General features: G+C 38.9%; 1 protein-coding gene and 1 pseudogene across 1 annotated transcript in view; both read left to right on the top strand.

The window, feature by feature from the left end:
- Positions 1 to 530: 530 nt before the first annotated feature.
- USP40 (ubiquitin specific peptidase 40) overlaps positions 531 to 14,244 on the top strand; it is a 69,616-nt gene continuing 55,902 nt past the window's right edge. Inside the window, exons 1-7 of the mRNA XM_023523774.1 lie at positions 531 to 683; positions 1,523 to 1,740; positions 4,103 to 4,170; positions 5,346 to 5,459; positions 7,998 to 8,162; positions 9,918 to 10,064; positions 12,654 to 12,797. Of these exons, the coding sequence (XP_023379542.1) occupies positions 1,542 to 1,740; positions 4,103 to 4,170; positions 5,346 to 5,459; positions 7,998 to 8,162; positions 9,918 to 10,064; positions 12,654 to 12,797 (837 nt within the window). The 5' untranslated portion in view covers positions 531 to 683; positions 1,523 to 1,541. The remainder of the gene's footprint in view (positions 684 to 1,522; positions 1,741 to 4,102; positions 4,171 to 5,345; positions 5,460 to 7,997; positions 8,163 to 9,917; positions 10,065 to 12,653; positions 12,798 to 14,244) is intronic.
- LOC111731938 lies at positions 12,445 to 12,560 on the top strand (annotated as a pseudogene).

Here is a 14,244-nt window from a genome sequence, read left to right as displayed (position 1 = left end):
ACTCAAATGTTTCCAGTGTTCAGGTAACTTAATTAGCCGTGCCAAAAAGCAAGTGATGTTTGTATATGCCACTCCAACTAGTATGCATTGGGAACAGCAGTAAATATTGAACTTTAAAATGTGACTGAATGAGTGGTCCGCTGGCCGAGCGGACCTGCGAACACAGGAGCTGCCAGGCAAACAAGCCCCGCTCTCCCATCTGGACTCCCGAACTCTCCCGGTAAAGGAACTACATTGCCCATAATGCCGCGCGCGACGGGCCGGCACTCCCGCGGGGCACCGTGGGAGGAGTAGTCCAGGCGTTCCGTAAATTGCTCGCGCTCCGCGCTGCGGGAGGTACGCCCGCGCCAATATGGCGGCGCCTGTTTAGGGTTCGTCCGTTTGCTTCGCGTTATGGTCGGGGCGGGGGTCTGGGCTTCAGGCAGTTAGTGGGACTGGCGGCGAGAGTTCCATGGAGGGACATGGGAGGCGTAGGGACCGTGTGGGCGGCACGGCCTGAGGAGGGGGAGGTGACGGGCCGCCCGGGTCGGCCTCGGGACGCGGCTTCTGGCGTCGGGTCCGTGGTCCCCGGCCGCGAGGACCTCCCCTCCTCGCGCCCCTGGACCCCGTGGTGACTTGGAGGGTTTGAGGGCCCGGTCTCGGCCAGAAGTGGGAGAGGCAGAAATCCAGACCACGAGCTCGAGGTCAGACTTGCGAGTTCCGTTTTCCGCACTTTTCCTCTGAGGAACGGGCTGAAAAGGAAAATAATTGCATTTCAGCGTTTCCTGCCACTTAGGAACTGTGCTAGGAGCTTTGCATTTCTCATTTCCAGGTGACCCTCTGCCACACTCGAGTCAGACCTTGAGCCTGTCGCCTAGGTCCCCAGGGCTTAATGTCGAGATCACTGGATAGATACATATTAGAGGGCCTTGGCCTTAATAATTATTAATGGCATCTTTTATCCCCAGTGAATATCCTCGCGGCTCTCAAGCTTTGGGACCATGCCCTAAACTGCTGTAAAGATTAATTTGTTCCGTTTAATTCATTTAAGTGTCATAATCTGGTACAGAGTGTGAGAAGCGGAGATTTTAGGAAGTGGAAGTGATTGATGGTCCCCCGGTCCTTGTCAAGTCTCAATCTAGGCTCGCCTTTGCCACCCCAGCAGTGGACTACGTGTGGTGATGGGTTTTCTTTTTTTATTAATGATGTCAATATGCCTTTAAAAGCAGCTATTGATTTTGGACCAAACCCTGTGCGCAAAGTTCTTTTTTTTTCATTATGTCATTTGATTCTTTAAATGACCCTACATGATGGGTGGCATCCCATTTTATCTATAAGAACACAGGTTAAGTAATTTGCCTAGGTCACTCAGGTAGTGTACAGCAGGGATGAAAAATCCAGGTCTTGCTCTCTCCACAGCCCAAACAACCCTGTATACTCTAAGGAACCACTTAAAATAGGTTCTCCCAAGTATAAAATAGGGACATGTGGGGGAAATTTGTTTTGAAAATAAAAGTATTTCTATAACGTCATGTTTTTTAAGGGTAATATTTAGTTTCACAATGTTTGGGGACCTGTTTGAAGAGGATTATTCCAGTGTGTCAAATAATCAGTATGGAAAAGGGAAGAAATTAAAGACCAAAGCTTTGGAGCCACCTGCTCCTAGAGAATTCACCAATTTAAGTGGAATCAGAAATCAGGGTGGAACCTGTTACCTCAATTCCCTTCTTCAGACTCTTCATTTTACACCTGAATTCAGAGGTATGCTATGTTACATGCATTTGATTAGTAATATGTACCCTCGGTTCTATACCTAATTAATTATGCAAAATCACAACTAGACAAAGTATCTTAAAGGTATATTCTTTAGCACATGTTTATTGTTAATGTAAGACATAAATTAGTAATTCTCAAGAGAAATGTGAAGCTTAAATTACCTTAATTCTGTGTAATCACAGTAGTTTAGTAACAAAATCTAAAGGCAGCGTCTTTTCTCATTCTTATAATTTAAAATACAACATAAATACAATTTTGTCATGAATGCCAGCCTTCATTATTGTTACACTGTTTGTATTTTTGAGTTTTAAATTTTATCCAAAATAATAATCACTTAAGGCAGAGTCACCCAGAAGGGTTATATCCTTCCTTTTGGAGTGGAGAGGGGGTGTCACATTATCTATACTGCAGATATATAATCATATATCTGCAATTCTGAAATTTAGAAAACTCTGACAACCTGATCTGATTGGAACTTATTGGACTTCAGAACTTGACCTGATGTGAGCCCATGTATAGCCTTAGTTATCTCAGTTGAATAGTCACGTATTTGTTACAGGAATATGAATTTCCTTGATTAACAAATACTGTTTGCCCCAGAGCCTTTTGTGGATTTAATGTTAAGATATATAACCCTTTCTTCATTAAGATGTGTACCTTTCTAAAATCTGGAAATTCTGAATTCCAAAGACCCAAGATGTTAGATAAAGGGATTATGCTCAAGGAACAGAAAGCCACCCAGATTAGTTCAATTTAAAGGGGGATTTCTTGTAAGAATATAGGGGAATCTCCTGGAAACCACCTACAGGAAGCTAGCCCGACCTCACTGGACCCTTGATTTCTTGCCCGTTTCCCTCTGCATGTTTGTCCCATTCCCATCTCTGCGAACTAGCTTCCTCCACAAGGGTCTTAATCTCCGTGTCCCTTCGATTTCAACGTGAACATTCCTTCGCCTCCATGTGGCCCTGATTGGTGCCCCCAGCTCTACATGGCTTTGTAGCTCAGCTCGCCACCATGTCCATGTTGTGAGAACAGACAGCCTAGTTCATCCTGTGTCGAGTTTGTGGCGTCTGCCTTCCCACCGCTACACATTTATCAGATCTTTGTGACGTTTTCTGTTGCTTCTAAGCTTAGAAAGACTTCCTGCCTCCGGAGATTTAGTAAATATTTACTGTTATCCCCTTGGGGCCTCTTGTCCTCGACTCCATCCTCTCCATAAAAATATTTCCCTGATGCATTCAGTAATTCCACCATTAGAAATTTTCAGCAGGAACAAGCAGATTTACAAATTTTATTATCATTGAAGTTAAAGAGCAACTCGAAGTAGAAAAGCAGCCTTAAAAAGAGACTGAGGCAGGCCGTGCAGAGTACCACTACGCAAGCGTAGGGCTGAGGACCCAGCCCATCGTCCTCCCTAGCAAGGGATGGTGCTGGCCAAGGGATTGATTTCATAGCAATCAGCTGGCCAAGCACGTGGGTTGACATTTTAGTGTGGATTGTGCACTCCTTGTAAGGCTTAGCTTGAATCCTGATGCTTATTGAAGGGGAGGTATAATTTGGAAAGAGTAAGGACTGGCAGATACCTGGGGGAGAATCTTGGAGCTTTCTGGAATCATTTTAGCCCTATGAAGTAGGGCTAAAGTGAGCTCATTGTCCTTACAGTTCAGTGTAGCTGACAGTAGTGGGAGATGATTGTAAAAGTCTGAGTATGGTTTTATGCTTTTGCCTTTACCCTTGTAGTTCATGTTTCCCAGTTCCTCCCAGGAACTCAGGAGGAATATAGCGTTCATAACAGTAATCACTATGGCAGCAGTGGTTGTCACGGGGAGATGACACCCATCCCATCCCTTCTTTCCCTGGAGTGTATCAAAGTACAGCACAAGACACTGCCTACCACAAAAGAAGAAGGGCATGATCTCAGAGTCGAAGGTGGTCCTCATGGAAGGATGGTGGGAAGTCTCACATGTAACTTGTAAATGAACCCACGTGACACTTACATATTTATGTTATATTTCCTAGTATTCCTTATGTGGCTTTAGTGACCCACTGTGATAAGCAATAGGAAGCCATCATATATTTCTGACTTAAATTACTGACGTTACTGTTTTTAGTTTTATATGCATACTTATTGTTTTAAAGATCGTTCATTCTCAAACCTTAGCATGCCACTTTATAGAGTCAGTGGTTAAAAATAATGTTACCAGAAAGTAAAATGTGTAGAGTGAGGGTATAAATATCGCCACAGTCACATTTCTGAATCTTTAACTGATTATGTTTACTGCTGGTCTTGGTTTGCTGAGATGAGATAATGTCATTTGCGTCTCTGATTCTCCTTTTTTTTGTTTAGAAGCTTTGTTTTCTCTTGGCCCAGAAGAGCTTGGTTCTTTAGAGGAAAAGGATAAACCTGATGCAAAGGTACCAAATCTGTGATTTACAGGGGTTTTTTGGAGTATTGAGGAAATGTCTTTTAAGGAAGGAATTAAGTTCCTTTTTCATAGCAATCAGTAATTTTATTAGCTACCTAATAATGACGCTTCTATTTTCAGAAAGTGACTTGGCCTGTACCCCACTAGTAGTGAATTTTCCATGCAAAAGAGAATTGCTTTTCCAAACATAATGCTGCACTGCTTTATAGGTAACCTGACTTTCCACTATGTTTATTCTTTCTTCTGGTGAAGGAGATGTTTACAAATCATCCACACAAGCCTACCAGAAACTCTCCCTATTTGTAACAACAACAACAGAGGCCAGTATTGTAGTTTGGTACTCTGGAAATAACGAGCGAGGAATCGGTTTATCATAAGTGCGACCTAATCACGTCCCCCCATTTAAACATCATTCAGAAGCTATTGCTTTCGGACTGGAATCTGTACTTCTTACTGGGAGTCTTTCGTGATTCAGCCCACTGCTTCTCAAACCACCTGTGCGGCCAAGGGGTAGTTTTGTGTATTTTTTAGAAATTCCCAATCCATTGCAGATCATACATAGTTCTGTAAGATACAATAAAAATGTGGCAATGTTAAATTGTCATAAAAGTTTCTAAAGGCTTATTCACACTTTAGATACTTAAATTCGGTTTGCAGACCAGGCTCTGAGCAGCATCTTCAGTCGGCCTAGCCCTCACCCCACGAAATATAGCATGAACAGGCTTGGAGCCTGCGGGAAGAAAGCGGGGCGGGAACAGCCAGCCCTGTGAGGAGTCTGAACTCCAGAGTGAGATGCTTGGGACTGGAAAATTCCTCATAGGGAGTATGTCTGTATTCGGGATGCTTCAGAGAAAGAATCAACTATTAGAGACTTAAATTACTGTCAGTCTGTAATCAGTTGGGTGCTTTAATAAGGCCTATTTGAGTTTTAATATTCATCTGAACTATGTCAAAGTGGGAAACTTCAGATTGCTAAAACATTTTGGGTTGAATTTTCTAAGAAGAATGAATCTTAGCTAGTTAACCCTTTATAAGATTTTTATAAAGCTTCTGAGCGAACTATGTGAACTAGGAGATATGAGAAAACTAACATGCAGTTCTTTCAAAAAGCCCCAACCAACTTTTAAAAGACTTCGTTTAGAAACGTATTTGTTTCTCATTTAGGTTCGAATCATACCTTTACAGTTACAGCGGTTGTTTGCTCAGCTTCTGCTCGTGGACCAGGAAGCTGCCTCCACAGCAGACCTCACTGACAGCTTTGGGTGGACCAGCAATGAGGTACGAAAGTCAGCTTCCCTAGGAAAAGCTACCAGCAATAAAGAGGAAACACTGGGTTAACATGTTGTCTAACTTCCTTTAATTTTATTTAGGGTCTCAATATTTAAATATTTACTTCTCATTTTAAGTAATTACAAGCCAAAGATATAGTTTTAGACACTTGCTGTATGCATGATTTTATGAATGGTTGTGATTTTGGGGTGGGGAGAGGGTTGTGGATATAAGGAGAAGTAAAAGAGCTGGTTTTTACAATTTTTATGATTTTTACAATCATGTAGTCTAGTTGAGATACACCCATTACATAGAGATTACCATTTATATAGCAAACTGCTTGATCAGCTTAAAAAGCTGACTAGCAACAATTCTGCCTGCCCTTGTGACTTCCTTTAGTATTTGAATCCGGGTGTTCTGATTTGAACATTTGCTTCAAGCAAAACAGTGAAAGCATCCTTGGAAGGTCTTTTCATGTTCCTATCCTGCCTTTCTCCCGAGTCTCTTCATTTTCTTCCTGTATCCTGCTGTAAGACTCCCATTTTTCTGTTTGAGTTCCTAGAGGGTATTTCACTGTATACCAACGAAACTTTTGTCAGAAACAAGTAAAGGTGCTTGTTGTCAATATTGGTGAGCTGTTGGCTCTACAAAATTAAACAAAACCAGGTCTGTAATTTTTAATGGAATAGATGTATTCTTGCAAAGACGGAGTTATAGGAAACAGGAAAGAGGCTGTGTTGCCTTCAACAGTAAACTCTAAACTGGTCTTCTCAGGGGAGCACTTCTCAGCCAGATGATGCTGTGCGGTTAGAGGCCAGGCTCAGGCTTTAAAGTTAATGGGGCAATACATTCCCTAAACAGTGTTTGTGAAATTCCTGGTAAAAGGCAGGTGTTTAGGGTTAATTCCTTTTTCTTTTTTTTTTTTTTTTAATAACCACTTTGTCACAATATAATTCACATGCCATAAGATTTACTCTTTTAAAGGGTACAGTTCAGTGGTTTTTTAGTATATTCACAGAGCTGTACAGCCCAGCACTACAATCAATTTTAGAATATTTCACCACTCCAAAAAGAAACCCCATACCCGTTAGCTGTCACCCTCCTCATCCCCTGGCAACCCGAAATCTCCTTTCTATCTCTATGGATTTGCCTATTCTAGACATTTCACATACGTTGGATGAGACGGTGTGGCATCTGTTGTAACTAGGTTCTTTTGCTTGAAATAATGTTTTCAAGGTTTATTCATGTCGTAGTATGTATCAGCACTTTATTTCTTTTGATTGCCAAGTAAAATTCTGTTGGAAAGATATAACATATTTTTTTTTTAATCCAGTCATCAGTTAAGGAATTTTCCTTTATGTTCGGATAATGAGCTTCCAATAATTTGCTGGTTTCTTACTTTTCAAAGCCATGAAAACCTTATTTATATTTAAATAAAATTTTGTGGGAAATTCTTTAGGACTGGACCTGCAGTGGCAGACAGGGTCTCTGAGGCACCTCAGGCAAATTCAGGATTATTCAGAAACAGCTTGAAAACTTCCACAAGTTTCCGTCCTATCAGAGCCAGTGATGTTGAAGAAATTTATATCCTCTAATATCTTGTATGTTGAAAAACAAGAAAAAGATCCTGAGTCCCACGTCTTGCTCCAGTCTTCATCCGCTTTGTCAGCGTCTCTTCATACGAAACTCACCTTTAAAATTGTCTCCCTTTGCTGCCTCTGCACCTTCTGTTTGTTCTTCTCCCTCCTTTCTACCCTTCTTGTCAGAGCCAGTCATGACATCAGTGTGCCAAGTCCAGGAGACAGGTCTCTGCGCATAACTTAACAGCTCTTAATGGCACTCGCTGCCCCTCCTTCAAGCACCAGCTGCTGCTGGTCCCCAGACCTCACACTCCTGGCTCTCCCCTGCCCCTGCTTCTCCTCCACCTCCCATGCTGGTTACTCCTCTCCACTGTTAGGAGTTGGTGTTGGTTTATAAGTTGTTCTTAGGGAGCAGTTCAGTCCATTCATTCAAAAGTGCATGACTTATACAGATTCAGACGAGTGCCTTTGGAGTTTTTCTCAGGAGCACTGTGCTAGTCTTGTTTTAGTGTGTTTATGTGTCAAAGCAGTAAATTCTGGTTCTTTTCAAATGCTGAAAATTCAGACTGCTTACCAGCCCCTCTGATCTAAGTGAGATTTCACTGTGCACACTGCCAGCTCCTTGAGACTGCCATGTGCCTGTTGTGTTCCTCCTCTCCTTTCTGTGGCATGGCCACCTGTGTGCTTTCCCACAATAATGCACAGGCTTTCCTGTTTTCAAGTGAATTGAGCTGTATGTACGCAGTGAACACTGCCTGTCCATGTTTTCATTTTGTAGTAAAATGAGAACAGGTGGTGATTTCTTCACCTGCTCTCAGCTCGTTTAGCTCAGTCATCCTTATATTTGATCAAGGCTCACCTTTGGATTTCTTGATAAGTCTTGTGTTTTTTAACTGATATCACTTTAAAAATCTGTTTTAAAAAATCCGAAGCCCAAAATTACATTTAAAAGTTACCTGTTTTATAGGAAATGAGGCAACATGATGTGCAGGAACTGAATCGAATTCTCTTTAGTGCTTTGGAAACTTCTTTAGTTGGGACCTCCGGCCATGACCTCATCAGTCGTCTGTATCACGGAACCATTGTTAACCAGATTGTTTGTAAAGAATGTAAGAATGTCAGTGAAAAGCAGGTGAATATGCAAGAGTATTTTAGTAATAAGTTATATTGTAAAGTATAATTATGTCATTAGTTCTATGATTACCACATGAGGATTAAAGTGTTTATTACTAGAAATAACTTTGTCAGTTTTTTTCTTTAACTTTTAGCTACACCTATCATATAATCCAGATTTCTCCATATAAACAGAAAGAAGCAGATATCTTAAAATGTAGCTTCTGTGTTTTATTCAGCACTCTGGTACAGGGCAGGTGTTTGGAGAACAGATTATAAGTAGAGGGCGGTGGCCTCAGGAGAAAAGCCGATATTGTCATGGTGGGTGGTTGGAACATTATAAAGAAAGTTAGCTAAGAAATTAGTTAGCCTAGAAAATGGACAAACAGCTGTAATTAAATATTGGATTTAGTTTATTAATGTCTTTCGGAAATTTCGTTTTATGTGTGTGCTTATGTCTAAATATTATGTTAAAATATATAAGTACATATTATATATAATATTACACGTAATATTATATATAGTGATGTAAAACCATTATAATCCTGTTTAAACTAGTGTAACCTTCAAGTCTTTGTCATAACAGATTGCCCATTTAATCTACTTGGAAATTAGAAATTGGAAATTTGCTCATGTAAATATAATGATCTTTGCTTGCTCTACAAATCTTACACAGCAAATGATTTCATCACTGAAGAGTTGTCTTAAGAAAAAAAATCTCTTTTTGTTATGTCAAGAGTTATAGAAATTTTCTGTATTTGACTATGAGTAAAAAAATGCCATTCTCTAAATGTTGCATGAATTTTTTGTTTGTTTGTTTTTTATGAGAGTTAAGGGCAAAAAATACTCTTGGCCCTTATTGCCTGTGCTAATAGGTTTTGTCAGCCTAGTTTGGAACTATTAAGATGTGTGTGTCTTTGAATTACTGTATGATTGACTTGACTCTAGTAATAATTTACAAAGTAATTTCAATTTTAAGACAGTATCTGTGAAGGCACATGATAAATTACAGACATTAACTTTTCACATACAGATAAACTAGGTATTAATGTTACTTTATTACTTTAGATTTCTCCATGAACTGATCAGCTCTGTTATGTTGCAGCCTCAGTAACCCCATTAATGCTGTTGCACATGCACGAACACACACACACACACTCTCACACACTCACACAGCTAACTCTGCTTTAAGCTTGCCAAATTTTAAGTGTTTATTATTAGAAACATGTCATAATTCAAATGTAATCGTAGAATTGATAGACTCCTGTTTTGCAAAATCCTCCTCTTAATTTTCATTAAAAACACCTTTTTGTCCTGGCTTAAAACTTTTTCTTTTAACTTCCTTAGTATGTCTCAAACCAGCCCTAGCAGATGGTGAGAAAGCAGCGTTTACATTGGGGCATTCAGACACATGTTGCTGGTCTAGTCTAGAGCGTAAGACAGCACTAATAATTAGCCCTGCCCATATCCATTTCTCAGTTTAGCTGTGTGTTCAGTGATTTGTTTTAGCTCTTGATAAAATGGGTTTTACTGTATCTACAATGAACTCATAAGCTAGTTCCTGATAACATTTTAAGCTAAGTCATAGTTTGATTACGAAAGGATGATTTGGTGCTATGAATTCCACAGTATCTGATCAGGTGATGTATACCTTCTTATGTACAGTGTTTTAGGAAAAATAGATCTAAGTATTCCCAACATATGGATGAGTTATTGATGTGTTTGGGAACCCTGTGATATTATTTTTTCAATATTATATCCACGTGTATTTCAGGAAGACTTCTTAGATCTAACAGTGGCGGTCAAAAACGTATCAGGTTTAGAAGATGCACTCTGGAACATGTATGTGGAAGAGGAAGTTTTTGACTATGACAACTTATACCACTGTGGAACTTGTGACAGGCTGGTGAACGCAGCAAAGGTAAAGAGAGATGCTCTGCCTTTTCTTAGGATCTCCACCTAGTAGTTGTTAGCAGGAAGATCTGTCAAGTGAAGTCAACTCGTATGAAAAAGTCTGGAAGATATACGTGAAGCCCTTGATTAATACTAAGGATTGAAAAGACATGTTATACATATCTGTATTTTAATTTTTTTACAATGAAGGATTTTTTTAAGCTTCCAAGCCAACAGTTCTCTCAGCTTCTTTTTCTTCCAGGAAAAATTTATTTGTACCTCAGTGTTTCTTAAATATACCTTTTTTGATAAACTCCCCACATCCCTCCTTTTTGCAAATTACTATTATGAAGAAGACAATATGTTTTTATTACTGTCAAAAACTTGCTTTCCTTTCACAGTCTACTACTGTGAAAGTAGATGGCTTTCTTCATTTTCTGCATATGCAGTTATTTTACAGTATCTATCTATTTATCTATCAATCATCTATCTGTCTATCTGTCTATCTATATCTCCTCCCAGATTCTAGCAAATCTGCTAGCCCCTCTCTCTCCCCCAGCTGGAGCGGGAAATACTTAAGTCGCTAAGGGCTTGACAGAGTACTTCTAGGTTTCTTTTTGTACAGCAAAGCAAAATACAGGATGAAGGGAAGACAGGATGTCCACAGCTTATTTCTTCTGCAATATGACGTCAGCTCTGCTGCTGTCGTCGTTAGCTGCAGTGGTCACTGTTCCACTGGTGGATGATGTCATAGGCTCTTAGCGTGATGAACTCGAGCTCGATTCAGTCAGTGGTTATTGAGCACTGACGTAAAGACCACAAAAGACTTAGCTTTGCAATTACTCTCATGATGGAGAGAGAGCGTTATTTCTAGAGCTGACAATTACTGCATTTTCCAACAAAGAAAATGAGGCCGAATTTAGATAACACACACTATTGATTTGGATCCTGGTGATTGTAGGTGAAAATGTAATAAAAACAGTAAGCCCCTTGCCTGTAGCTTTCACAATAGGATTTGAAACCAGGGTAAATATTATATTGTTTAGTACTTATTGTCATCCAGTCTTTGCCTCTTTATGAAACCCAAAGGAAGAGGTTTATGTTTTGCTTGCTTATTTTGTGCTTCATCTTTGGTTGTTACAAATACAACCTAATAAATATATAATTCAGAGGATGAAAAGTCGTAGAAATATAGTTAAATACATTCTTAGTTTCGGTTGAACTTAATTTGCACATTAGTAAAACAAGAACTCTTTAGTAAACAAAAGCACTTCTTTTATGCACCTTTTATGTCATTGATTTAATTCTTTTTCAATGGAAAAGTTTTAATCTTGATGCTTTTAAAACTGCCTTCTAGTTGCATTAGATTTATTGCATTCTAAGTTTATGTTTAGTTGTGCTACCTAAATTAATGCAGATTTCTTGTTTTGAGCAGTCTTTCTCTTCCCAGCCACATTGTAGTTGAGTTTCTCAGGTTTTTTAGGTGTATTATTTGAGCTTATTCAAAAATCTACTGTGTTGTTAAATTGCTGTTTTGCCATTTAACTTTTTTTACCCATTAGATTTGTGGAATTGTTTTAAATACAGTTTTAGAAATGTTAGATATTTATATTTTGGATAATTTTGTACGTGCGGAAGGATTTTTTTGCCCCCTCGCATGCCATTAACGCTGCAAAGGGGTTGGGAAAAGCTGATGACTTTTAAATATAATTTTAGCAGCTTAATTTAGTGTTTTGTTTTAAAGCAAGGACTTCAAACAAACAAAAAATCTTCTTACCTGCTTCTAAGAACAGTAACTGTAAAACCCCAGTCAATGGATCTTAACGTTTGAGGAGTTAGAGCCCTTTTGAAAGCCTAATGAAAACTATGAATCTTCTCCCCAGAAAAATACATATGCGTGAGCAATTTTCCTATAATTTCCATTGAATCCATTGAGACAGGGCCTTAGGCCCCAGAATTAGAGCTCCTGTCCTTCAGTGACTAAAAAGAACTGTGTGTCTGCTAATGTGCCGACACCAGGAGAAGAAGGTGAAAGTGCCAGACTCGGGCAGGAGAAAACAGGGAGGGGCACCTGGTACAGCACGCTCACGGGGTAGTGTGCGGGTGCACGCTGTGATCTTAGTGTGTGAGCAATAAAAACATAAAATTGAGTTGTAAACTTTTTGTTGTAGAAACGAGTAATGTTATCTTTAGTTCCATAAGATACATTTATATCAAGGGCTATATTCAGTCCGCGGTAATGATTTTAAGTGATTTAAGGACATATTTGTCTTAAAACTGTGCATAAGTTGTGTTTTTCTATATTAAGAAATATTATGTAGGACGTGGTTCCATAGTGTAGCAGTCAGCACATCTGCTCTACACGCAGAAGGTCCTGGGTTCACGCCCCAGTGGGGCCATGGTCCATGGTCTATGGCCACGCCACCCTGAACAAGCCCGATGTCTGATCTCAGAAGCTAAGTAGGGTCGGGCCCGGTTAGTACTTGGATGGGAGACCACTTAGGAAGACCAGGTGCTGTAGGCATAAATAATAATAAATATTTTTTTGAAAAAAGAAACATATATTCTTTTATATAACTGCTTTTTAAAAACTTAAAATTTTTTTCTTTTTTAACAGTCGGCCAAATTACGTAAGCTGCCTCCCTTTCTTACGGTTTCATTATTAAGATTTAATTTTGATTTTGTGAAGTGTGAACGATATAAGGAAACCAGCTGTTATACGTTCCCGCTCCAGATCAATCTCAAGCCTTTTTGTGAACAGGTTTGAACTATTTTATTTTGAAATGCTCTTTGTTTCCCCTCTCAAGGTTAAATCTTTAATTGACCCAATTTTCAGTTGGCTTATTGCAGAATCTCAGCCTTGGCACTATTAACACTTTGGGCGGGATAATTCTCAGTTGTGGGAGGCTGTCCTATGCGTTGCAGCGTTTTCAGCAGCATCCCTGGCCCCCACCTGCTGCATAGCACATCCCTCCCCCCCCCCCCCCACGTAGTGATAAGCATGTCTTCAGACCTCGCAAATCTCCATGTCTCCTGAAGAGGGGAGTGGGTAAAATCACTCCCAGCTGAGAACCACTGGTTTATTACAGCCTTTTTGAATTTCCACAGTATAGATTTGTTCTCAGTTCTTTTTATTAAACTCTTCCTGAAAAATCTTTAAAGTGAAAATTTAAGAACAAAATTAGAAATGACCCTGCATTGGGAAAAATTACCATTAATTGTTACTTTGCTATTTGGATTTAGTTTACTTTAAATGCCATAATGAATTAAACATCTAGAAAGTGACCAGGTAATTGGAACTTCACTATTCTAGAATTTTTAAGTCTTAAGACATGGACAAGAAAAAGTTTTGAAAACAAATTAATTAATCAACCTACTCTATAAGCCATTCAAAAATATATTCTATATAATTGCTATTCGTGCCGAGATCAGAATGATGAGACGGATGTATTTCTTACTATACATTATTTACATATTTATTAAGACCAGAGCACTTATTAAATACCTATTGAATTTCTAGATATAAAAATTCAGATGGACCTTTCTCTACTTCAAGCCTAATTGCTGAACTTTTTGGTTTTTCTTTTGTTAATTTAATTACCATTCAAAGTTTATAGTGTGTTGACCCTGAGCTTGTTATTGGCACACACGGAATAAACAGTTCTTCCGTAGCAAGTTAATATACGTAACTCCCTCTGTTTACTTCCTAAGAAAAAAATTTGTTTTCTGAATAATTAAGGTAATTCTTATTTCCCCCAGTTTAATTGAGAAATATAATTGACATACGTTACTGTATAAGTTTAAGGTGTACAACATGATGGAGTGCTTTACATACATCGTGAAATAATTACCACAGTGGGTTTAGTTACCATCCATCATGTCACATAGAAAAATTCTTGTCCTTTATAAAAAATAGTTTGCCAGATGATTTAAACATACTTAGAAATAACAGAATTGAAATAAGTAAAACATTGAGCACTTATCTAAACAATTCACAATAATTTTACTTTTTCATTTCTGTATCAATGAAAAAATGATCACTTTGCATCTTTGTTTACATTTCTTTTGCCTGAACCAGACATTTAAAAAATGCTGCTTACTAAAAGAGTACAACTTTTTAAGCATATAAGTTTCTTAAATAATTGGCACCCCATCAAGTAGCACCCACATGCAAAGTATCTCTTCACCTAAAGCAGATTTTTTTTTAA

Source organism: Pteropus vampyrus, unplaced genomic scaffold, assembly GCF_000151845.1.
Source record: "Pteropus vampyrus isolate Shadow unplaced genomic scaffold, Pvam_2.0 Scaffold411, whole genome shotgun sequence".
Lineage (NCBI taxonomy): Eukaryota > Metazoa > Chordata > Mammalia > Chiroptera > Pteropodidae > Pteropus > Pteropus vampyrus.
This window is presented reverse-complemented; position numbering and strand designations above follow the sequence as displayed.